At 41.3% G+C, this 26204-nt stretch overlaps 1 protein-coding gene across 2 annotated transcripts in view; it reads right to left on the bottom strand.

The window, feature by feature from the left end:
* Nucleotides 1–26204, bottom strand: part of TENT4B (terminal nucleotidyltransferase 4B) — a 111993-nt gene that overhangs the window by 45900 nt on the left and 39889 nt on the right. For both annotated transcript variants that reach the window (XM_029608512.1, XM_029608511.1), the window contains exons 4-5: nucleotides 25874–25994; nucleotides 4962–5069 (exon numbers count right to left, since the gene is read on the bottom strand). In XM_029608512.1, coding sequence (XP_029464372.1) covers nucleotides 4962–5069; nucleotides 25874–25994 — 229 coding nt within the window. The remainder of the gene's footprint in view (nucleotides 1–4961; nucleotides 5070–25873; nucleotides 25995–26204) is intronic.

Genomic DNA, 26204 nt, shown 5'->3' with positions numbered 1-26204 from the left:
CATCACGGCCAGGGCAGGTGAGCGGGGGCTGGGGGAAAGCTTGCCACCTACCCTTACCCCTGCCTCTACCGCAGGGTCAGGGTAGGCGGTAAGTTAGCCGGTTAAATGCGCGACAAAACGGCAGGGAAAGATAGTGATAGTCGGGGCGCGGGTTACGGGATGCTAGGGAATAGCTAATTCGCTCGTTTGCATGCAATATCCATGCCGCGTGCGGAAGGGGTTGGCCAGGGATTTTAGGACGCGGTAGGAGTAGGTTAAAGTGGATTCGGGATCGCAGGAAGGGATAACGCGGCCGGAAAGTGAGTAAAACGCGGCTTAGGAGCAGGGTAAACGCAGCCGCACTTTACAGGATAGACCTGTAAGACTTTAGTCGGATAACCCTGACAGGGAATGGGCAAATCAGAGAGCCTAATAAGTTATCCAGCCAACTTCAAAGTGTTAGCTGCATAACTTACCCAGCTAACTCTTGTTAAACCACAGGACTTTCCTAAAGTTTGCGGGATAAAATTAAGATAGCCGGGAATATTCAGCAGCCCAGGCTAAGTTAGCCCGATAAATTTATCTGCTAACTTGCTGAGCCACAGTTTTCAAATATTATTGGTGTTTGGAAAACAAACACTACTCAATAATTAAAACTAATACGGATTTAAAAAAAAACCCACTACTCTCCATCCCTGGGAACATTTGATTTCCAATTATCCTAAGATTGTGCACCTCCCTCCTGCCAATAATCCAAGACAAACTTTCCCTTTCCTCCCTCTGTCACACACACAAGCAGGCTCCCACTCTCTCTCAAAGGCGCACGCACACACACACAAGCAGAATCCTAAATCTTTCACAAGCACTTCAAAAGCAGATTATATTCAGGTACTATGGGTATATCCCTGTCCCAGAGGAATCGCAATCTAAGTTTGTACCTGAGGCAATGAGGGTAAAGTGACCTGCCCAAGGAGTGGCAGTGGGATTTGAACCCTGGTTTCCCTGGTTTGTAGCCCATTGCTCTAATCACTAGGCTACTCCTCTATGCTAAAAGACACACACACAAGCTCCCAAACTCACAATTATGCCTCTGCTCATTATCTGGCCCCGCTGGCCTGAGCTCCGGTTTGCTGCCCCATCTCCCCATTTCCTTTGGCCCCACTGGCCTGCCCACTGTTGTGTCACTCCTGTTCTCCATCAGCCACGCCTGCCTGGCCTCCAGCAGTGGCTTGCTGCTGTGTTGCTCTTCTCTTTTCCTGCGGCCTAGGTTATGGCAGCAGCCTGGTTCCTCTCCTCCCCTTCCTTTGGCTGCCAGCAGGTTGAGGCTGCTGGCGGCTTCTTTAGCCCCTTTGCTCAGAGTGCAAGGATACAGCACAGTAATCAACCAATGCAGCGGTAATGCTGCCGCCTTTCATGTGACCACTGGGGTATGCCTGAAACCCCGATTAGCCAATCTGCCACTGGTAATTAAATAAAGGCCCAGCATTCTGAACAAGGCTCAGGCTGGTACCTATCTACATCTTAACCCATTCACGGAGAAAGTCTGATAGAAGGCAGAAAAGCCATAGCTCAAGTCGAGGTCTGCTTTTCATATGACCTCCAACTGAGGTGAGAGACTCAGGTTTTAACATGGGAAAGTTGAAGATTAACCCTAGTAACGTCATTAGCTGGATGGTGCTGTGCATGGATTTGGCGTTCTCTGCTTGAAAGGTGCCCTTTACCAGCCACTCTCTCAAGCAGGGCAACATATGTTGCGCACAGGTTGCATAAAAACACCACAACCAGACATTCTGTAAATGCCTGTAGAGCTAATGCTAGGTCAAAAGACAGTATTGCTGGACTGGGAGGTAATGAGCTCCCACAACAAATCTGATACACATCTAGGTCACAGGAAGGATCTCTATATGGGTGCAAGCTTCCATCAAAGCCAGAGAGCAGAGTCAAGTTTCCTTCATATAGAAAGGGGTAATGTAATGCCTAGAATTATAAAGATTATATATCTTGACTGTCTCTCATACGAGATATCTGTTCAGGAGCTTTAAAACATCTAAGAATGGAACAGCATCCTGTTTTCAGAGTAAAGCTCCCACCCTCTTTTCTGTAGTAGGACAGATTCAAGCACTTCAACCTGCAAAACAGGATTTGTGACAGGAAGAAAAAAGGTGCTAGACACTATTAATGGCACCTGAAGCTCAAAAGAATTACCTAAAAGACCCCCTTTATTGGTCAAGTTTGACAAAGAAAAAGCTTTTGATAGGGTGGACTGGTAATATCTTTTTGTCATTCTGGAGACATTTGGGTTTAAGGGGTCCATTTTGAAGGCTGTTAGGCTATTATATAAGAATCTGAAGGCTTATATTTCTGTTAACGGATCAGTATTGACTATTTTTAGTCTGAGTAGGGGTACAAAGCAGGGTTGCCCCTTGTCACCATTATTCATTTTATCACTGGAACCATTAACTTGCAAAATCAAGGAGGATCACACTGCTGATGGCATCAAGATAGGCCCGACAGTTAAAAAAATGCAATGTTGATGGTAAGTGATGTTCAGGTCATACTTCCAAAAAGTACGAGACTATTTATATTTTTAGTAGTTTTTCTGTCCTAAAGTTAATTTTAACTAAATCGGAAGCTAAACATACTGCAGGGAATCTAATGATTAATTGGCCCTATTTTCCCTTGATTTGGGCGACAAGCTATAAAACATTTGGATATCAAGGTACACAGGAATCCCAGTAAGTGGTATGACTAGTTTTAAATCTCTAATTCAGAAATTTAAACAAAAGTTCAATAGTTGGGCACACTTTCCCTCTTTCCTTGTCTGGTCATTTGGCACTAGTAAAAATGGTATTAGTGGCTAAAGTTTTCTATAAATTGCAGATGGTCCCTTTCACAATTCCGAGAAGGGATTTGTGACTAGTGCAAAAGATATGTACTACATTTTTTTGGAAGGTGAACAAAGCAAGGCTGAAATGTTCTACCCTGCTAACTCCTAAAGATGGTGGGGTGGGGGTTTGCTGATTTATGCTATAATATTGCTTGCTTACTGATGATATTAAGGGACTGGGTAGGCAGGATAGGGGGATGAGTCGGTTGAAGCATTGGAAAGTAAATTTGAGACCTTTCAACTTAACCTATTTATACCATATCAATCACTTTTGGTTAGGGCTGTGAGGAGGGCCCGGAGAGCGATCAGGACGCACCTGGGTCTTAGTTGGCGGGTGTCTTTCTGCTTGCCATTAACAGCCCTATCTTTGCACCAGGGAATGCAAATAGAAGGAGCCAGTCTCTTTGCTCCCAAGGTGTAATAAGCATATTGCCTTTTATTAATCTGCAGACTGGTGATATGCATTCATTTGAATACTGTATTGATCACTTAAATTTAATAGCAGGGATTTTCTTACGTATTTACAAATGAGAAGTTACGTGGGGAAGATACTTCAATTAGGATCAGGAAATATTGCTACGGTGCCTTTCAGCATTTATTGTGTTTAATAGCAAAAAACAAGTATCAGATTCTAAATTGTACAAATGTATGCATGATACACATATCTTATGCATTAGAGAACTGGTCTCGAGATTTGGAGATTAACAGAGGATGATTTGGACTGTGATCTTCTAAATAGACAAGCTATGAAATATGTAACTCTGTGGGAAATACATTTTAGGATATAGTACAGAACTATATTCTGGCCGAGCAAAGTGTCCACAGCAAAAACAGCTTCTTCTGGGTGTTGTCTGAAATGCACATGTCCATCTGCTTCCTGACACTATACAAAAAGTTTTGGGAATCTGTGAAAGTGCTGAGTCGATGCAAGTCTCAACCAAGACCTGGTCAGCAGCTTTCTGTCTGCTAGGTCATATGAATGTATCATCAGATTTGAAAATACAACACAAGATGCTGTTGATTAAAGGATGCTTAGTTGCCTCATATTATGTAACTGGTTAAAACCATTAAGCCCGACATTGGAGATGTGGACGATTTCATTTATGGATGTATATTTGTTAGAAAAGATGTCAGCTAGAGAGGGCTCCGAGAAAGTTCAAGGATGGGTACAACAAATCTGGTTTCCACATATGAATTCACTACCAACTGAACTTAGGGAATAAGATAGCATGTCATTGCAGAAGGCTGGTTAAATTGTTATTCCTAACTCCTCAAGGTCTGACTACTGTATGATGAACTTTTATGTATCGCTCATCATCATTTGACACATCTGAAACACAATGTGTGAGTAACGCATAATAGAGTTCTGGATGGAAAAGAAGTTGGGGGAAGGACGAGAGGGATGGGGGTTGAAATTCTGTGGAATTATACATACATGTTGACTTTGAGTTGTACTTGTTATAGATGAAAAGTTTAATAAAAATATTTCAAACAAAGAACATGATGAAAGATTAGTGGTGTTTGTGCAAAAAAAAAAAAGGCAACCGTGTGCATCTACTAGATGACAATTTGATTAGTTTATTATTTGCTTAACCACCTGATATTTATATGCATCTAATATTAGATTCAAAATGTTTGCAGCTTCAGGTCTTTTACCCACACTTTTTTTAAAGTCTGCCCTGATTCTGGCTCTCTGTAACCAGTTTTGATCTGAGCTGCACACATTATACAAAGATCCCACATGTTCTCTTGGTAGCATACATTGTCTGGCTTGTAATTTGGAAATTAAAACCTTAATAAACCAGTCAGTCTCCCTATCAGTTTTCCTTATGCCTCTATTATTGGTAGAGAGAAAGGAGCCATGGTTCCTGACAAAAACCTGGTTCAATCATCTTCTCTCAGGTGAATGCACTGCCAATATATGAAGCAGATATTAACTTCATTTATGAACTATTGTAAAAGAACAAGCAGCATTTTGCAAATTGTCATTCAACATCTGACAAAATTCACTGTAGTTATTTAACATCTTCATCTGATTGGTTTTATAGCCTTACTTTTATATAGCATTGAATGTACTTTATACTGTAAAACCAACCTTGATAAAATCTCGGATAAGTTGGGCTGCTTTGACTCCATTCTGCACATTAAAGCTGATATCAACTTTTACTTCCGTGAAAGAATCTGTCAGTTTAATAATAGGAACCTATGGAAAAAGCAACATAGTTAACATCTACATAAAGTGCTTACTTCTAAGTACAATCACTAATCTCAAGTACTATACTATTAAAAGGTGTTTGCCATAGACAGAATTAATTAGCCATGACACAAGCGTGACATCCTATGGTCCTGAACAGACTCAATAAAAATCTCATTAAGCATGTGGTGGTGGCTCTCACACGCCCCGCAGTCTATTTCAAAGCTTAAGCTTTAGTGAGGTAGTTAAAGTCTTGAGAGGAAAGAATGGCTAATTCATCCTGCTGTCCACTGAAAACCCTGTTTACAGTTAAACTTGTTTTCTCCGTTGACAAGCAGAGCTGACTTAGCTTTCATACATGGGCAGTCTCAAGCTGAGGGCTGCACGACAGCACTTGGTGAATAAAGCAGCCCAGCCCCACCAACAGTGAATGACTACTTGCTGAACTGCTTGTGCAAAACTACAGTTTTCTCCTGATCTGCTGTCCAGACAGTAGTGGGATGTGAAGGTATGCACAGATGACCAGATTGGAACTTTGCAGATGTTTTCAATGTAAACAGCCCTTAGAAGAGCCACTAGTGCAGCCATGGCTCTCATGTGATGAGCCTTAACAGTCTAATCTATAAGCCAACCAGCAAATGTGCCAATTTGACAGTTTTCTTGGCTACTACTACTACTGCTGCTATTCCTCCTCCTACTACTGGGATCAAACGATACAAACTTGAGAAGCCCGATTCTCTCTTAAATAGTAAACGAATGCTCTCACAATCTAACAAAGAGACTTCTTGCCTTAATGTGCCAGAAGCCTTGGGAGAGGTAGAAACTACTTGAACCTATTACAGAAGAACTTAATAAATGATGAAGAAACCAGTACTTGCGATTTACTGACTTATTAACCTGTGTTGAATTTATGAGTGTAATACCGTTAACTACCCAGAAACGTGAATGGGTGGCACAGAAGTTTTATAAATAAACAGCTAGCTAAAACAGAACTTTCCACATCAGAAAATTTAGAGAAACCAACTCCGGAGCAGAACCCCTAGGCTCCTGCAATCCTGCAGTTGCAGGAAGAGCCACATAATTGACAGTCCACCTTTATATTCAACAAACTTCTAAGACCCCCCTGTGTGAATAAATTACCTAAACAAAGGCTGATAGTGCCTGCAGAGCTACTTCAAGGCCCTTGGCTCTGCAAGCAAGACAGAGCTAAGTATTTGTAGACTAACAGCCAATCACAGCCCAGCCAGCAAGCTATTCACCAGTCACTATGGCACATGCAGACACAAAGAGAAACAGGTCTCTGTCCAGACCCAGGATTCATACTGCTGCTGCCATCTTCTGATGAAGAAATAGTGCCTGCTCAGACTGCTTTACTTGCTGCACTGAATCCAACTTAGACGTATGTATTATACTTTGAAAATATTTGCTGCTTTATTTATATAATGTAATTTTATTTGGAGTATTCTCATGTTCCTTTTTATTATTTTATATATGTATATAGATATATATAGCAATTTTTTTTAGATATCAATTTGCAAGTACAATTCAAATAATATACAATATAAAATATAAACTGCAATAAAAATATATTATGATGCAGCTTGAATTCTGATGCTGAGCACAGCTTCAGTATACATAAGCTTATATATTTAGAAAGACGACGAAGACTCAGGAAAATAAAAAGAATGGTTGCATTGCATTTCAATTCAACACAAAAGTGATGGTGTATTTACTTGATGAGTAAACTGATTTTTGTAAATGGCGAGTTTGTATTTGAATGAGTTTAAATATTGTTTAAAAAGTGTGAATTTTCAATAAAATAGACTTTTGCACATAATCAGCTGTAAATATTTATGCAAAATAATGTAAATCTGTCATAATTGCTAAGAATTGCTAATCCTTGTACACAGAATCTTGGAAAAAATCTGCTGCAGGAAACAGGTGTTAAATGGAGATTTCATCAGCTGAAGCTAAGACAACATTAAGATACCAAAACAGAGGTTTTACTGACAGGGGGCTTTGAATAGCACAATTCTTCCATAAGTTTGGATACTAAAGGGATGAATGGATATTGGTTATCCATTGACCTACAGATATGCTGCAACAGCATATGCCAATCCAGGCCATAAGAACCTGGCAAGTACCCAAAAACTAAGTCTACTCCATGTTACTGTTTGCAGTAATAGCAGTGGCTATTTGTAAGTCAACTTAATTAATAGCAGGTAATGGACTTCTCCCAAGAACATATCCAATCCTTTTTTATACCCAGCTACACTAACCTGCACTAACCACATCCTCTGGCACAAATTCCAGAGTTTAATTGTGCATTGAGTAAAAAGAACTTTCTCCAATTAGTTTTAAATGTGCCACATGCTAACTTCATGGAGTGCCCTTTAGTTTATTATCTGAAAGAGTAAATAACAGATTCACATTTACCCGTTCTAGACCCTCGATTTTAAACACCTCTATCATATCCCCCCTCAGCAATCTCTCTCCAAGCTGAAAAGTCCTAACCTCTTTAGTCTTTCTCATAGGGGAGCTGTTCCATTCCCCTTATTTTGGTTGCCTTCTCTGTACCTTCTCCATCGCAACTATATCTTTTTTTGAGATGCGGTGACCAGAATTGTACACAGTATTCAAGGTGTGGTCTTCACCATGGAGCGATAGAGGCATAATGACATTTTCCGTTTTATTCACCATTCCCTTTCTAATAATTCCCAACATTGTTGCTTTTTTGGACTGCCGAAGCACACTGAACCGATGATTTCAATGTGTATTCCACTATGACGCCTAGATCTCTTTCTTGGGTGGCAGCAACCTAATATGGAACCTAACATTGTGTAACTATAGCATGGGTTATTTTTATTTATTTATTATTTATTTGTGGATTTTTATATACGGACATTAGTATGGAACATCACATCGGTTTACATTGAACTCATAATATGCATATAAGCTTTACAGCTTATATATACTTTCCCTATATGCATCACTTTGCACTTATCCACATTAAATTTCATCTTGCTATTTCGATGCCCAATTTTCCGGTCTCACAAGGTCTTCCTGCAATTTATCAAAATCTGCTTGTGATTTAACTACTCTGAACAATTTTGCATCATCTGCAAATGTGATTACCTCACTCATTGTATTTCTTTCCAGATCATTTATAAATATATTGAAAAAGTAAGGGTCCCCAATACAGATCCCTGAGGCACTCCACTGCCCACTCTCTTCCACTAAGAAAAATTGTCCATTTAATCCTACTCGTTTGTTTCCTGTCTTTTAGCCAGTTTGTAATCCACGAAAGGACATCGCCAACTATTCCCATGACTTTTTACTTTCCTAGAAGCCTTTCATGAGGAACTTTGTCAAACGCCTTCTGAAAATCCAAGTACACTACATCTACCGGTTCACCTTTATCCACATGTTTATTAACTCCTTCAAAAAAGTGAAGCAGATTTGTGAGGCAAGACGCCTTGGGTAAAACCATGCTGACTTTGTTCCATTAAACCATATCTTTCTATATGTTCTGTGATTTTGATATTTAGAACACTTTCCACTATTTTTCATGGCACTGAAATCAGGCTAACCCAGGGGTCAGGAACCTATGGCTCAGGAGCCAGATATGGCTCTTTTGATGGCTGCATCTGGCTCGCAGACAAATCTTTAATAAAAAAGTAAAAATCTAACAAAAGTCCCTGGTGGTCCAGCAGGGGTCCAGGAGCGGTCCAGGAGCGATCTCCTGGACTTGGGCTGTCGGCTGCCAGTAGTCAAAATGGCGCCGACGGCCCTTTGCCCTCACTATGTCACTGGGGTCGACCAATGGTGACGGTAGCCCCTGTGACATAGTAAGGGCAAAGGGCCGTCAGCTGCCAGTAATCAAAATGGCATCGATGGCCCTTTGCCCTTACTATGTCACAGGGGCTACCACCGCCATTGGTCGACCCCAGTGACATAGTGAGGGCAAAGGGCCGTCTGCGCCATTTCGACTACTGGCAGCCGACAGCCCAAGTCCAGGAGATCGCTCCTGGACCCCCGCTGGACCACCAGGGACTTTTGGCAGGTCTTGAGGGGGGGTCAGCAGGGTGGGGGTTGTAGTAAATTAATTTTGGAGGTCTTGGAAGCGACAGGAGGGTGGGGGGTTTTGTTAGATTTTTACTTTTATTAAAGATTTGTCTGCGAGCCCTGGACCCCCGCTGGATCACCAGGGACATTTGGCAGGTCTTGGGGGGGGGGGGGGGGGGGGGGGGGGGTTAGGAGGTTGTAGTAAATTAATTTGGCAGGTCTTGGGGGAGTCAGGAGGGTGGGGGGTTGTAGTTAGTATGGCTCTCACGGAATTGCATTTTAAAATATGTGGCGTTCATGGCTCTCTCAGCCAAAAAGGTTCCCGACCCCTGGGCTAACCGGTCTGTAGTTTCCCGAATCGCCCCTGTAGCCCTTTTTAAATACTGGGATTATATTAGCTATTCTTCAGTTTTCAGGTACAATGGATGATTTTAATGATAGGTTACACATTTTTACTAATAGGTTTGAAATTTCATTTTTGAGTTCCTTCAGAACTCTGGGGTGTATACCATCCGGTCCAGGTGATTTACTACTCTTCAGTTTGTCAATCAGGCCTACCACATCTAGGTTCACCGTGATTTGGTTCAGTCCATCTGAATCATTACGCATGAAAACCTTCTCCAGTACGGGTACCTCCCCAACAGTCTCTTCAGTAAACACTGAAGCAAAGAAATCATTTAATCTTTCCGCGATGGCCTTATTTTCTCTAAGTGCCCCTTTAACCCCCTCGATCATCTAACGGTCCAACTGACTCCCTCACAGGCTTTCTGCTTCGAATATATTTTAAAAAGTTTTTACTGTGAGTTTTTGCCTCTAAAGCCCACTTCTTTTCAAAATTCTCTCTTAGCCTTTCTTAGCAATGTCTTATATTTAACTTGCCAACTGAAGTGTATTTTCATTGAAGACATAGTTAAGTCCTGATGAACAATGGGAGAAAAATACAGGAGCAAGTCCTTTGGATTCAGGCAAACGAGTTCAGAGAGCAGGCCCGATACCAGGACAAAAACCTCCTCCAATTAAAACTATAGGACCTTCTAGCAGAAGACTTCCTAACTGAGGTTAAGCCACTTTCCACTTCTTTTAGAAAGATATGAGTGAAAGATACCATGAGGGCCAAAGAGGAGAGGTTTGTAAGATGGCACAGTTGTCTGTTAGCCTATATGAAAATAGATGGAGAAAAGTCCCCAATGAGACCAGAGGCTGCTCAAACAAATGAAGTAAGGAACCACACCTTTCTTGGCCATGCCAGAGCAATGAGAATCATTCACAATTAAATAAGACTGGATGAGCATATAGAAGACCAGCATCTCAGTGTAATAGAAAAGCATTGGGAATTGGACTGAACCTACTTGGAAGCACGGAGCAAAACCTTTTGATTTTCCTGTTGTTCTCTGAAGCAAACAAGCAATGTCAGCTAACCCCAGAGGCTGAATAATCAGTCTGCCACCTGCTACTTCTGGAGTAGAAGGACTCAGCTGAAGCGGTCTACCAGAGAATTTAAAGCTCCAGGACAGTTATGTTGCTTACAGGTGACAGATTCCACATCCAGAACGGGAGAGCCTCCCAACTAAGAACAAAGGAGCTTATATCCCCAAAGCTTTTTTATGTACAACAAAGCTATTCAATTGTTTGAATTATGATTCTCTTCCCTATCAAAAGGTAAGAGAAAGCCTTCAGTGCCTGTCAAATAGCCTGTAGCTCTAGCAGGATGTTCTGAGCATGATTATCTGCTAAGGACCACATCCCCCACTTTGAGTTGTTCCAGTATGAGCTTCCACCCCTTAGCAGAGGCACTGGTGAAAAGGGGTAACTTGATGAGGCTGAGCCCACAGAGGGATATCTGCATTCAAGACAGTTTCAACCACCACTGCCACTTTCATCTCAATTTCCAAGATGTGATGAGATAATGCTTGCCACAACTGGGTCCACTGATCTCCAAAGCATCAATGAAGACTCTGGATCTTTGAACCTATGGAGACATGTGGCTGCAATGGTAACAGTTGAAAACATTGTGGTTGGGCCCAAGACAGGATGTCATGGACATTGGTGACAGACATTGTGCCACACACAAGCCTTAAAACCAGACATTTTTCCTTTTTTGGAACTGCTAAATCAGTGAGGCAATACAAAGATGAAAAAAAAAATAAAATGCCAAAAAGAATTTACAAATTGATTAGAGGAAAAGAAAGAAGAGTATATGCCCAATGCTATAGCCCTGAAAGGCTCTTTCAACCACTGCCACTTTCATCTCAATTACCACCAAGATGTGATGAGATAATGCTTGCCACAACTGGGTCCACTGATCTCCAAAGCATCAATGAAGACTCTGGATCTTTGGTCCACTGGAGATCAGTGGACCCAGTTGTGACAGTGCCTGCACAGGAACTCCTGCATATGGTCAGTAGAACAAAAGCTCTATGATTAAGAGAGAAGAGTCCATTTGGCGCCACTGGATAACATCACTCAAATGACATGGCTAATTCAGGCCCGCTTGTTAATGAATAACCTGACATCAAGATGAAAGTCTTTTCCATTTAAAACTGTAAACTTTCTGATGGAAGGCTTCTTGGCCAAAATCACAATATCCTCAACTTCCTTGGACAGTGATAGCAAAGAGACTAATGAGCGCTCAACATCACTGCTGTCAAGTTGAGATTCAGATGATATACATAATCCTCCTCACATCAGTAAAGTCAGATCAGATCCTAGAGGAATTAGAGAGCTGACCTGACGAGTTAAGAGAACTACACTTGCCTGGGCCACACTGGAGTAAAAAGGATAAGGTGCACCTTGTATGAGTATCTTCTGTGCCAGACTCACTACCACTGGGAGTGGAAGAAAGGCATACAGTAGGTCTGCAATCCAATTAAGAAGAAAAAAAAAAAAGTGTCCCAGCAGATGTGACCTTGCTTTGGAGCAAATTTTTTCAACTTGTCATCCTCTTGTGAAAAAGTTGACTGGTGACCAGAGCAGACAAACAGCCTATTTGCTACTCTCTGGTCTATGGACCACTTAAGAGTGAAAAACTCTGCTGAGGTTATCTACCAGCCTGTAAAGATCCCAGAAAGGTAAGTGCTTTTAGAAAGGCTGTGTCTGCAAGCCCACTCACAAATTTAGATTCTTGACAAAGGATTAACAACCCTCATGTCCCTTCGTTTGTTCACATGAAACATTGCTACTTGGTTGTCAGCATGAATCAGAATTCTTTCCCTGAAGGAGATGAGAAAACTGTCAACATGTCTGAAGGCTTAAAGCTCCAGGAGGTTAATCAAACATTTTGTTGCTGGACAGATCCCTTGTGTTAGGACGCAGTTTGTGAGCGCATTCCACCTTCTGGTGGATGCGTCCATTGCTAGCATTACCTCATGAGGTAAAAGCTGAAGAGAGAAGCATCTATCTCGAGGACACGTGGAGCATTTGGATTTTCATGTGTTTCATGAGGTTTCTAAGAAAACTAAAAAGTCATGGGATAAGAGGCAATGTCCTTTTGCGAACCTCAAAATAGTTAAAAAACTGGAAATAGTGAGTAGGATTAAATGGTCTATTTTCACAGTGGAAAAAGGTAAACAGTGGAGTGCCTACTTGGACTGGTGCTTTTTAATATATTTATAAATGATCTGGAAAGAAATACGAGTGAGATGATCAAATTTGCAGGTGATATTTATTCAGAGTAGTTAAATCACAAGTGGATTGTGATAAATTGCAGAAGGACCTTGCGAGACTAGAAGATAAGGCATCCATATAGCAGATGAAAAATAATGTGGACAGGTGCAAGGTGATGCATATAGGGATAAATAATCCATGCTGTAGCTATGTGACGTTAGGTTCCATTTTAGGAAAAAAGAGCTGAACCTCATAGTTGATATTTCATGGAAATCAACAGCTCAGTGTGTTGCGGCGGTCAAAAAAGCAAACTCTCTTAGGAATTATTAGGAAGTGAATGGCAAAACAGAGGATGTCAGATTGCCTCTGTATTGCTCAATGACTGGATCGCACCTTGAATACTGTGTGCAATTCTGGTCACAGCATCTCAAAAAAGATATAGTTGCAATGGAGAAAGTACAGAGAAGGTTGACCAAAATGTTAAAGGGCAAGTAATGGCTCCCCTATGAGGAAAGGCTAAAGAGGTTAGGGTTCCATGAAGTTAGTAAGAAGCACATTTAAAACAAATCTGTGGAACTTTTTTCACTCAACGCACAATTGAGACCTTGTGAGACTGGAAAATTGGGCATCCAAATGGCAGATGAAATTTAATGTGGATAAGTGCAAGGTGATGCATATAGGGAAAAATAACCCATGCTATAATTACACAATGTTGGGTTCCATATTAGGTGCTACAACCCAAGAAAGAGATCTAGGTGTCATAGTGGATAACACATTGAAATCATCGGTACAGTGTGCTGCGGCAGTCAAAAAGCAAACAGAATGTTGGGAATTATTAGAAAGGGAATGGTGAAAAAAACAGAAAATGTCATAATGCCTTTGTATCTCTCCATGGTGAGACCGCACCTTGAATACTGTGTACAATTCTGGTCGCCACATCTCAAAAAAGATATAATTGCGATGGAGAAGGTACAGAGAAGGGCTACCAAAATGATAAGGGGAATGGAACAACTCCCCTATGAGGAAAGACTAAAGAGGTTAGGACTTTTCAGCTTGGAGAAGAGATGACTGAGGGGGATGATAGAGGTGTTTAAAATCATGAGAGGTCTAGAACGGGTAGATGTGAATCGGTTATTTACTCTTTCGGATAGTAGAAAGACTAGGGGGCACTCTATGAAGTTAGCATGGGGCACATTTAAAACTAATCGGAGAAAGTTCTTTTTTACTCAACGCACAATTAAACTCTGGAATTTGTTGCCAGAGGATGTGGTTAGTGCAGTTAGTATAGCTGTGTTTAAAAAAGGATTGGATAAGTTCTTGGAGGAGAAGTCCATTACCTGCTATTAAGTTCACTTAGAGAATAGCCACTGCCATTAGCAAAAGTAACATGGAATAGACTTAGTTTTTGGGTACTCGCCAGGTTCTTATGGCCTGGATTGGCCACTGTTGGAAACAGGATGCTGGGCTTGATGGACCCTTGGTCTGACCCAGTATGGCATTTTCTTATGTTCTTAAGCTCTGGAATTTATTTGCCAGAGGATGTGGTTGTTGCAACCGTCACTACCCGACGGCTTCACTCCACCTACCTTTCTTTTTCTACGACTCCTGCTCCCTGTGGACATCTGGCTGCCGTGGCATCTGCCCGTCCTCTCCGGTGTCCCCGGACTGGCTTGGGCGCTGCCTCCCGCCATGCTCCTCAGGGCGCATGTGCCGCGCAGCCCTCATTCTTATTTCCATATGGTGCGAACCTCAGGGGCGTCCCCCTGTGATGATGTCACACTGCCTGGATATTTAAGCCTATTTATTGCTAGCCTTTGTGTTAGCAAGGGGATTCCTACGGATGGGATTCGCTCTCCGTACCCAGCTACTCTGCCTCCAACTTCTATTTGGACTCTGCTGTTAACGAGGTACCCGCTCCTCGGGGGCCTCTCTGCTTCTTTCAGGTCGCTATCAGGAACCAGTACTTGCTCCTCGAGGGCCCATGTTCCCTGACTCGCTGCCTGTGTCCATCTCCTCTTCTACTTATAAGAATTCGCTACAGACACCATCTGTGAGTACAACTACCATCTACTCCTCAGAGCTGTTTCCCTGAAACCAGGTACTCAAAGGCCTGCCTCCATTCCAGCACCAGTGCCATTTTCCACGGAGAACTGCTGCGCGAGTACTTGCCAATGAGTCTCTGTGCCCAGGGATCTGGTATTCACTCCTCGAGGGCCAGCTCTCCCTATCTCGGGACTCTGAATATCTCATTGTACTCATTTTCTCAGTTCTTCTTCCTACAGCACTGCTACCGGAGAAGCCGCTGTTCCAGCACCCTGAGGAATACTAGCCCAGCCAGGCTCCATCTTCTACTCACTACGGCCACCTCTGGTGGCTTCATAAACTGTCTAATAAAAGATATAATCTGAGTTCGTGTGTCCGGAGCCGAGCCTGACTTGTGGCCCCTCACAGGACTTCCCCCCCGTGGGTGTTGTCAGCTGCCACAGTGTCCAAGGGTCCACCCAAACCCTGCAAAACATAACAGAGGTTAAGGCAGCTAGTCTAGCTGGGTTTTAAAAAAGTTCCTGGAGAAGTCCATAAACTGCTATCAATTCAATCATTAGGGAATAGCCACTGCTTGTTGTCAGCATTAGTAGAACGGGATCTATTTAACGTTTGGGTACTTGCGACTTGGATTGACCACTGTGGAGACAGAATTCTGGGCTTGATGGACACTTGGTCTGACCCAGTATGGCATATCTTATGTTCTGGCTACCTCGTTTCAGGACTCTCTCCCACGTTCTCATTTGTAAATATAGGATCAAATGAATCAGGATTTTCAGAATCCACAGAAGGCAGAATACCTCCATGCAAGAATCCCTGCCTTAAGAACATTAACTTCCATTGCCTTGCCCAGTTGTCCAAGAATTTGAAGTATGAGAGGTTTTCTGGTGGCAAAGAAATGCTCTGGCAGATCAGGTATGGGGGTGGGGGTCCTCAGGTGTAAAGTGAAGGGATCCTACAACCCCAATGATGTTGAAGACGATGAGGGTGGGGTCCTCAGGTGTCTTAGAAGGGAATATCCTGAGAATGCTCCAGACAGTAGTGCCCCCCATGCTCCTTCCTCAGACTAGCTAGATTTCTCCACAGAGAGGGATGATTGTGGGCTAGATCCTACCACTGGGACCTCTGATGGGGGCTCCCAAGTTGTGGAAGTGAGAGGGACTCCCCCTTGAGCAAATAAACTTGCAACTTCCTCATCACTTACTGCCAGAAGCAAAGAAAATCAACAATTCCACTATCTGGTCTATGGGCTGCTGTGACCTCTGACCAAAAATTAGGGAAGAGATATCTTCCTCTGATACCAGTATGGGGGTCATCCTCCTGTGAGGCTCCTAGTAGACTGCTCTGGCACACACATGGAAACCAGATGAAGGTCTCATTCAAGGAGGTAGGATGGAGACAACTCCTTCCATGTTGAAATCCTTAAATCCAATTAGTTGCCCTCAAGATCCTTTAATGATCTCTTTCGAATGTGTTGAGTGCACTGCCAGCAACATGGTCCATTTTGGCGAGAGAACTGTTCTCGATCTTAGTTTCAATGGGACAGTCTATGCCACAAGCTCAGAGGCATGGTGCTTTTTCTTCTTGTCTGTTGAGTCTTGTAGGGTATGCGACAAAGAGCTCATTACCCGTGTTTGCTATTCTTTTCCATCTTGCTTGATCCCAGCAGTGTGGTGGATCTGAGAACTGGCACCGAGGAGGAGCAGCTTTACTCAAACAGCTCTGGCTAAACTTGGCACAGAGGGAGTCCAAAGATGTCACCGCTTAAAGAGAAGGAATGACTTTTTTCAGTGACCTGTGAAATTCTTCCATCAGTGACATCCTGCCATAGTCATAACAATTGGTGGTGTTGTGGTCTGGTCCCAGGCATTTGTAACAAGTATCGTGGCCACTGGTGATGGATATCTTTTGGTTACACACAATCCTTGCATCCATTAGAGTTTTCCTTCTTGGAGCCAGACATTTTCTTTTCTTTTTTTTTGTAGCACTGAAAAATGCTGTGGAGGGGCTGCCGAGGCAGATAGACAACCCAAAGTGAGTTTGAAGAAAACTACGAAGTACTAAACAGATGAGACAGGTACATATGAATGAGAAAGCTCTGACAAAAAGACTGAGGAGCTTACAAGGCTGCATGCATGCAGGAACTCCTGTCCATCTCAGTAGAACAAAAGCTCTGAGTTAGGAGAGAAGGGTCTTTTTGGCACCATCAGATGACATCACCCTACATGTGCTAATTCGGCCCTGCTGGTCTACAAAGAAACATTCGTAATGCAGGGGTGGCCAACTCTGGTCCCTGAGAGCTACAAACAGGCCTGGGTTTCAGGATATCCACGATGACTATATGCATGAGATAGATTTGCAAGAGCTGCATACAAATGAAGGCAGTACATGCAAATCTCTCTCATGCATAGTTATTGTGGATATCCTGAAACCCAGGCCTGTTTGTAGCTCTCAGGGACCAGAGTTGGCCACCCCTGCTGTAGTGTTGCAATATCAATTTCTCCATTAAATACACATTGCAAATACTCCAATACAAAGATTTTTTTTCAAGCTGCAATTTTACACTTTACTGCTACTACAGTGTCCATCATTCTGACCATTTATTTCCTCTACCTGGTATCCTAGGATGTAAATTTTTAGATCCCATAATCTTTAGTATCTCCTCCTGGATCATTTCCTAATATCTGGGGTTTTTTGTTTTGTTTTTTTTTTTTTACAGGATATCCCCACCAAATGTGCAGCAGTGTTCTGCAAAAGATTTGCTGTTTTTATGGGGGTGCAAAATACCATTTATACAATAGTTTGTAGATATGCTGCTTAAGATATTTATGTCTTACTCTATCAATCTTCACACTGCTCCTTAGTATCATCTCTAACTCTGTTTATGTTTAGTCCAACTTAATATACCACATACATATATAAAGATCTGGGCAGTTTACAATAAAACATACATAAGCTACCATATAACTGGGCTTTTGAGTATGATCCCTTAACAGCCAATATATCTTGATACCTCCCTTTATATCCTGCTAGCATAATTCTCAAAAGTACAGGATTTGAAAAAAATACAAAAACTAAGGAATGCGATTTTCAATAAAAACTTGCATTTTATTGGTCTAACAAGAATCACTTTATTTAAATGTTAGATTATGTTTTAACAGCCTGACACTGCAGGGCAGATGCTGGAGAAACATCAAAGCCTGGCTGTGGAAAAGCCATTCATTTGCATGTGTGTCTATTCCTGGCTCAAAAATTCATTGACCCAAAGAGATGCCAGACATAGCATGAGTCAATAAAAATCCATCTGTAAAGAGCAGTGAGAAAGGGATAGCTCCAGTTTAAATCAGTCCATCTTTGCTGAAGCTATTCTAGGACAAAATGTCAGGTGCCTCAGAGTTACTTTCTTCTGGCAAATTATTTCAGAGGCGCCAAGAGGGTTAAAGATTTTTCTTGTACAAATCTTGCCAATTTCGCTATTAAATTACAGCTCAAATGACTTTTTTTTAGGGGGGGGGGGGTAGATAAATGTCTCAGTGGCATATAACATGCCTTCCTTAGACATATATTCCCTCTATCCCACAATTGCATAGGATTATTACATGCAGTTGGCAGGAAAGATCACCACTCCCTCATTAAATCTTGCAGACAGCCAGTTTTCTTATTAAAACTCTACAACTGTTTTAAGATTATATTTATAAGGAAGATTTGATGTTGTGCCTGTATTATCTGTATGTTATGTGAAGGACAACAGCGAATGCTAAAGCCACGCAGCATGCACTTTTACCAATTTATATACGCTACATGGGTGAGAGGGTGGGTAGGTAGTGTAGGCATGCAGGAACCGTGGGTTTATGTGGGGGAGAGGTGTGTATACGAGAGGCAGATTTGTGTGGTTGGAAGGGAAGTGGGGGTGGGTATATGGTTGTGCAGCTGTGAGAGTACACGTGTGGGCATCTATGGACACTTATGGGGTGGTATGTGGGTTTGTGGTAGGTTTGGGGGTACAGGAATGTGTATGGTGGAGTTGGGGCATTTGTGTGTGCAGAAATATGTGGGAGTGGTGTAGAAATGTGTGGGAGATGTGGCTTTAGAAGTGTGTGGAAGGTGACATTGCATTTTGGTTCTATCGATTACCAGCTGCTTCATCTATTTCTTCTTGTTTGTCTGCCTGCGTTTTCTGGGCCAAACTGCTCAGGAAGTGATGCGGGGGGCTTTTGGAATGGAGCAGTGGTCCACTTTCAACAGTTTGTTTCCCATAAAAAGAAATGGAGATTTTATTTTTAGAGACAGTTCTCTGAACACACTGGACCAACATTTCTAGTTTGTTTTTAAAACTCATCCAAAATATTCACATTTCAGACCCTTTTTGGAGAGTTATGGTGTCTACAGATGGATAGACAGCAATCCCTTTTATACAAATTCTTTCCAATATTATGTATGTTGGAAAGCACAAACACTTTCAACAAATGCAACTATAAAGCAAAGGGGTTTTCCCCCCTGCAATGGGAATTCTGTTGAGAGCAGGATAATCTAGTCACTGAGGGTGCTCGGACGGAGTAGCTCTCAGGAGGAAAGGTTTGAGCGTGCAGGGGACTTCCTACATAGCATGTCCCCCTCAATCGGTAATTAAGCTTAAACCCTATAGGGGTGGTAGGAAGGACTAAACAGCTGATTTATCCTACCAAGAACCCCCGCAATACAGTTAAGCATTTTTGCTTTCTATGACAACAAACAGGATGAATCAATCATATAAGCAGGGACACCTAAGCTGAGGGTTACACAACTCATACGAATAAAGATAGTATTGGGAGTGCTCCTGTAGAGCATATACTGCTCATGTGCTTTTGACTTAGATCTCTAGGAAGCAACCTAGTGAAAAAGTGGCCTAGAGGAAGAGCTGGAGTCATTACACATTTTGAGCCTAGTCAAAAGCATTGTCCTTTCTGGATTCATGGTCCAAGGAATAAGATTTATTTATTTATTTATTTCAGGTTTTTATATACCGGCATTCGAGAGCGCAGTCCCATCATGCTGGTTCACATAAAACAGGGGTGCATTGTGAACAAAACTAAAACAATGGTGCGGAAAAAGGCAGTTACATATAACAGGGTGATTAGAACTTGGCAGAGAAAGAAGAGAAAGGACAGGTTAATAATTAATTTAAACATGTAAACAATAGTGGAGGTGGTTAATCATGGTGTAGGTGGTGATAAGGATTGGTGTGGAAGAGATAGGATGTGAATGTAGATGTGAATGTATGTATAGAATGTAGATGTGAATGTAGATGTGAATGTATGTATAGAATGTAGATGTGAATGTAGATGTGAATGTATGTATAGAATGTAGATGTGAATGTATGTATAGAAAAACCAAGTTGCTACTTTGCATATCTTTCTATGGAAGCTGATTTTAGATTTCAAAAATGTAATTGCTTTACTGATTACATCACTCAAAGCAATTTACAACATAACATTTAAACAATACACAAACAGAAAGATAGACCATGACTGCCCCAAAACAAGTTCTACTAAACTCTGAAAAACACGTGACATGAGCCATGTTTTAAAATTTATTTTTTTTAAACTGCAAAATCTCATTTTGCTTCCTTTAGATCTTATGGGAGACTATTCCATATGACAGTGGTTGAAAACGATCTATTTACTAGCCACTGTTATCAAAACCTTTTTACCTTGGGAAGCTGTAACAGATGTTTATTCCCTAATCAAAGATTCCTACTCACTTCATACCAAAATAATTTGCCTCTCAAATGTGGAGAAGAGGAGCCATGCAACATCTTAATGACCATCAATAGCACTTTAAATGTACAATATTGCTTTTCTAGGAGCCAATGTTAGCCCAGCCGTAAAGGACAAGCAGAAGTTCTTCTAGAAAAACAAATGCATCTAATTCACAGAACCTCCTCCTTTCCTCACTCTATGCATTGCTGTTACTTTGATTTTTTTTTTTTTTTTTATCAAGGGTTCCTCTCCCCCTTTTCTATCAATCCTGTCCTTCCAACGATTATAGCCGGGTATGGCCATATCCCATTTATGGGATTTACTGAATGATGTGATCGCAGATCTGGAATTTTATTGCTTATACTAAGGCATTTTGTGCTCACAATTTTCCAGCTATTTCTCCATGGGCTGCTTATACTCTGTATAGAATTGTGCAATGTTCACTTCTACCTTGTCACTCAAGAACAGACTAGAGAGCTCACAACTTCCATTTGTTTCACCAGAATTTCTTTGTTCATCAAGGATGACAAAGTCCATTGGCTTACACCCATAATCCTGGCCTTATGATTAAACACGATGTAAGATTTGAATTTCTCATAATAATTGTATTTATTCCTATAAAAGGCTATATGTAAAGATTCACCAAGTGTTTCCCTAGTTCCTTCATGAAAAGAAAGGTAAAGGATTGATTCCCTGGTTAGAAGTCCTTTAATTGGGAAAAGAATAAGATTAAGCCAAAGATAGCTCCTCCTGAGACAATATTTCCCAGGTGCCTTCACAAAGCATCTTCTGGGAAGATCAGTGAGAAGTAGCTTAAGTAGGGTAGGGTCAGCCAATGATCATACTGTTACCTGGCCAACTTCTGTTGTTACTGCACAGGAGTGTCCTATTAGCCCAGGGGTGGTCAACTCCAGTCCCCGAGAGCCACAATCAGGTCAGTTTTCAGGATACCCACAAATATGCATAAGAGATTTGCATTCAATGGATGCAGTGCATACAAATCTCTCTCATGCATATTCATCGTGGATATTCAGAAAACCTGGCCTGTTTGTGGCTCTCGAGGATCAGACTTGGCCATCCCTGTATTAGCCAGTCAACCAAATATGGGAACAGTACAGCCAGGCACAAGTAGTTCAAGTGAGGGAACTCTGTATTAGTAATGTTTTAAGGACATAGCAAAGCTGAGGAATTGTCTGTGGGCTAGGTGAAATAAAATAGGTATATGGGTACTCAAGGTCCAGCAAATATAACCACTGTCCTATGTCCAGACAAACAAGGATGGTGGCTAAGGAATTTATCCTGAATTTTCTGTACCAGAAACTTGCTCTGATCTCTTAGATTCATTACAGGACAGAGGCCACCTGACATTTTTAGTATGAAAGTATCCTGAATAAAACCCCTGGTTTACTTCCCTAAGAGGATCTAGTTAGACAGTGTTAATTTGCAGAAAAGAATGTAGCTAAGAAAATAAAGACCAAAAGAGCATGTTTTGTCATGCTGGGTCAGACCACGGGGTCCATATCAAACTCAACATCCTGTTTCCAATCATGGCCAAGCAAGGTCACAAATACCTGACAGGATTCCAAGTTCAACAGATTCCATGCTGCTTATCCCAGACACAAGCAGTAGATTTCCCAAAGTCCAACTTAATAATGGTTTATGGACGTTTCCTTCCAGGAACTTGTCCAAACCTTTTTTTAAATCCAGCTACACCATCAGCTTTTACCACATTTTCCGGCATTAATTCCAGAGTTAATTATGTATTGAGTAAAAAGGTATTTCTCCTATTTGTCTTAAATGCATCACCTAGTAACTTCATTGCATGTCATCTAGTCTTTACACTTTCAAAAAAGTACAAACTGATTTGCATTTACCCATTCTAAATCCACTCATTTTATAGACCTCTATCATATCTCCCCCATCAGTTTCTTCTCCAGCTGAAGAGCCCCTAACCTCTTTAGTCTTTCCTCATATAAGAATCATTCCAGTCCCGTTATTTTGGTGCCCCTTCTCTGTACTTTTCTAATTCTGCTATAAACCCTTTTTGAGATGCAGTTGCCCAGAACTGTACACATTATTCACAGTGTAGCCATGATATTCTCTATTTTATTCTTATTTTCCTAATAATTCCTAGTACTCTATTTACTTTCTTGGCTGCCACAGTACAATGGGCAGAGTATTTCAACATATTATCCACGACGACACCTAAACCTTTTTCCTGGGTGGAAGCTGCCAATGTAGAACCTTGCATCGAGCAGCTATAATTTGGGTTGCTCATCCTTCATGTATCACTTTGCACTTGTCCACATTAAATGCTATCTGACATTTGGATGCCCAGTCTTGCAAGGTCCTCTTGCAATTTTTCACAGTCCACTTGTGATTTAACAACTTTGAATAATTTTGTATCAGCTGCAAATTTGACCATCTCACTCATTATTCCATCTCTAGGATAGTTACAAATGTTAAACAGCAGCGGTCCCAGCACAGATCTGAGGCACTCCACTAGTCATAGTTATCCAATGAGAAAATTGCCCGTTAGCCCTACTCTGTTTTCCAACTTTTAACCAGTTCTCAATTCACAACAGAACATTGCCCCTTATCCCATGACTTTTTAATTTCCTCAAGAGTCTCATGGGACACTTTTGTCAAATGTTTTCTGAAAGTTCAGATACACTGTATCAACTGGCTCACTTTTATCCATGTTATTAATACATTCAAATAAATGTAGCAGATTAGTGAGGCAAGACTTCCCCTGACCATGTTCAGCTTGTCCCATTAGACGGACTATCTAGATGTTCAGCAATTTTGTTCTTTATAATATTTCACTTATTTTTTTTCCCGGTATGGATACCACACATACCAGTCTGTAGCTTCCTGGATCAACTCTGGAATCCTTTTTAAAACCTCGCATTATATTGGCCACCCTCCAATCGTCAGTAACCATAGATAATTTTAATACATCTGCAATTTCATTGTTAGGTACTCTGGGATGTATCTCTTTCCAGACCAGGCGATTAGATGCAGCAGTTATGTTTACCAAGAGTGCCTAGTGGACAAAGGCAGTACACTCCTGGGAGTAATCTGGGTAAACCTTAGGTGATGGTGAAAAAGGGCAATTTTCCTTACCCCATTTGTCTGTGGCTATGTAGAGCCAGGCCCTGTGGAAATATGTTAGATGACTTTCTATGCAGGACTATACACAGTAGGAAGACAGCTAGGTGGGGGTTGAAGTAAAAAAATAAAATAAAATACAAATGTAGACCATTTTGGTTGTATCATTACTCAAGTCTTCACCTGCCTTCTACCCTTTGCTTTGGTCTTACCCTGTATTGAGGGATTTGTTGCTATCTTAATAAAAGCTGCCTCCTGTATTAAGAGAATGGTGGCTTCTTTGAAGCTGAAGGCTGCCTTGACGTGGCTGCTGTCAACGCCCATAATTTAGAGCAGATCCCTTATTAGGTCAAGATTTTTTTTTTAATTTACTCTGAAAAATTCTCTCTTGTACAGGGTATGTCTGCTAATTTTTTTGTGGACATCTTCTGAGCTCAGAGGATCTTAGCCTCACTAATCTCCTTGGTCTGACCCAGTATGGCATTTTCTTATGTTCTTAGCATCTATGGCTGCAGCCAAAGTTCTTGAAGATGTCTCATAGGAGTCATATGCACGCAGATAACATGTCTTCCCATATCCTTCCACCTCTGAAAGATGCGACTACAATAAGCTCCTTGGATTCCCATGATAAGCTGAATTTCATATTTCTGTAAGCAGCAGTGTATATACTACATCATATAAGTACGGCCATCTTGAATGATAGCATTAACACATTCTGTTGTGCTGTTCCATAAACAAATTGATAAAACTGCTAATACCTCTTTCGATGCCTCAATATATTTTAAAAAACCAAATATAATCATACATTGGTTCTGGTTCTTCTTGAATGGTAAATGGTATTTTCCTGACCATAGACCATCAAATTTAGGTATGCAATTCCCTCATATGACGTATTCCTCACTGGAGAGAGATCTGAATTCTGTGAATTCTCCTCTGTATGAGGGATTAGAGAAGGTTGCGTCCTGCCAGTCCTCATCTGCAGGTCAGGTTTGGGATAGGGAGGAAACTACTGAGGAGTTTATTAATTGAACCTCAAGATTTTTCCGGTTCAGAATCCAAGTGGTTCAGCAATAGGGATAGTTGGGTCTTGCTGTTGGAATCACTCTCTGAAACATTTTAGAAGAACAGCACAGACATTTTTCAAGTATAGATTCTGATATGATCACGAAGGCAAACAACCAATCTACTGAAAACAAGTCAACAAAATCCTCAAACATTATGAAGAATGGATGAGATTCCTCTTTTTTGGTTCACAATAATAGTGAGGAGTTATCCATCTCTGGTGCCAAGATGACTTAAGAAGGCAAAGGGAAGCTGTACCCAGAAAACACTCTCCTTTCACAAGGCTGAATTTCAACTTTTATATTTTGCTACTAAGCACCAACTTTCCATGCAATTTATGCACCCAGGATTAAGCATACCAAGTTATGTCAATGTACTTTTGACATCCTTCTATGCCATAATCTTAGTGCTGACCACCTGTGCCAAGGTCATAGTGCAGTCTTCTGTGCAGAGTGTTCGATGCCTAAAGTTATCTTTAGGCTTTTTCTCCCTTCCTGTGGGATAGTGCTGAGAAGTATGTCTTCAGTTTTGGCACTTTTTCTCCATACTAGCTATCAAACTACGAACTGTGCCTACAGAGAAAGTTCTCATTTTCACAATTGCTGTTAGAGATTTCCCCCATTGACTGGACAATTAACAGTGCCTGAAAGGTTTGTTTTTTTTTGTTTAGAAAGAGAAATTATTAAAGTAGGAACCAAAACTTCAGTGCAGGAACAGAGCTAGAAAAAAAATGTCTAGTCAGAGTGAACTCCCTCCCTTCCGCCACCATGAACTAAGGTACACGTGCAGGGGCAGGCTGTGCAGGAACTCCCATATATTCTCAGAAAGCTTTTCCAGCATCTTCCAAGCTCCAAGAAAGCTAATCTGTCTTAGCACCATTGGGTATCACACTAGTGTAACTGATTCATCCTGCTTGTCGACAGAAAACGTATTATGGTTAATTCCTGTATCCCATAAATATATTGAAGTAGGATACACCGAGTGCACTTATGCCTAAGGAACGTACCAAAGCTTTTTCCCCATTCTATGTCTATGAGGGGGAAGCTTAATAAATAAAGCCCAAAGGTAATTTCAAACACCATTTCACAACTTAATTTTATTCACAAGACCTGAATAGGTTAAAAAAAAGTTATATAAAAGGAACATCTTGAAGAATACAAGAAAGATTTTTTTTTGAACAGAAACACTTACTGTTGCTTTGTCAAGCACTTTGACTGAATTTTCATCAGCTACATTATGTTTTCTTAGAGCTTCTTCCAATGTCCAGAGGGGTAAGGTCTCCCATTTCCCAAACACAACAAGATCAATATCGCTGAAACAACAAATACCTTTCCATAACTATATTTTGTAAATGCCATAATACCATCCATATTCACTGCAAATTAAAAGTAGTGCTTCTACGCTAGCAGCTTCACTACCTTACTGGAGTGCCAGAGAGCATGTGCATGAGATGCAGGAGTCATGCTCAAAGGTAGCTGTCCACTCAGATGTGGGAATATATATTTTTTTAATTAACTGAACA

This window comes from Rhinatrema bivittatum, chromosome 7 (assembly GCF_901001135.1).
Source record: "Rhinatrema bivittatum chromosome 7, aRhiBiv1.1, whole genome shotgun sequence".
Taxonomy (NCBI): domain Eukaryota; kingdom Metazoa; phylum Chordata; class Amphibia; order Gymnophiona; family Rhinatrematidae; genus Rhinatrema; species Rhinatrema bivittatum.
The sequence above is the reverse complement of the archived record's forward strand: the minus strand, read 5'-3'. Positions and strand labels throughout refer to the sequence as shown.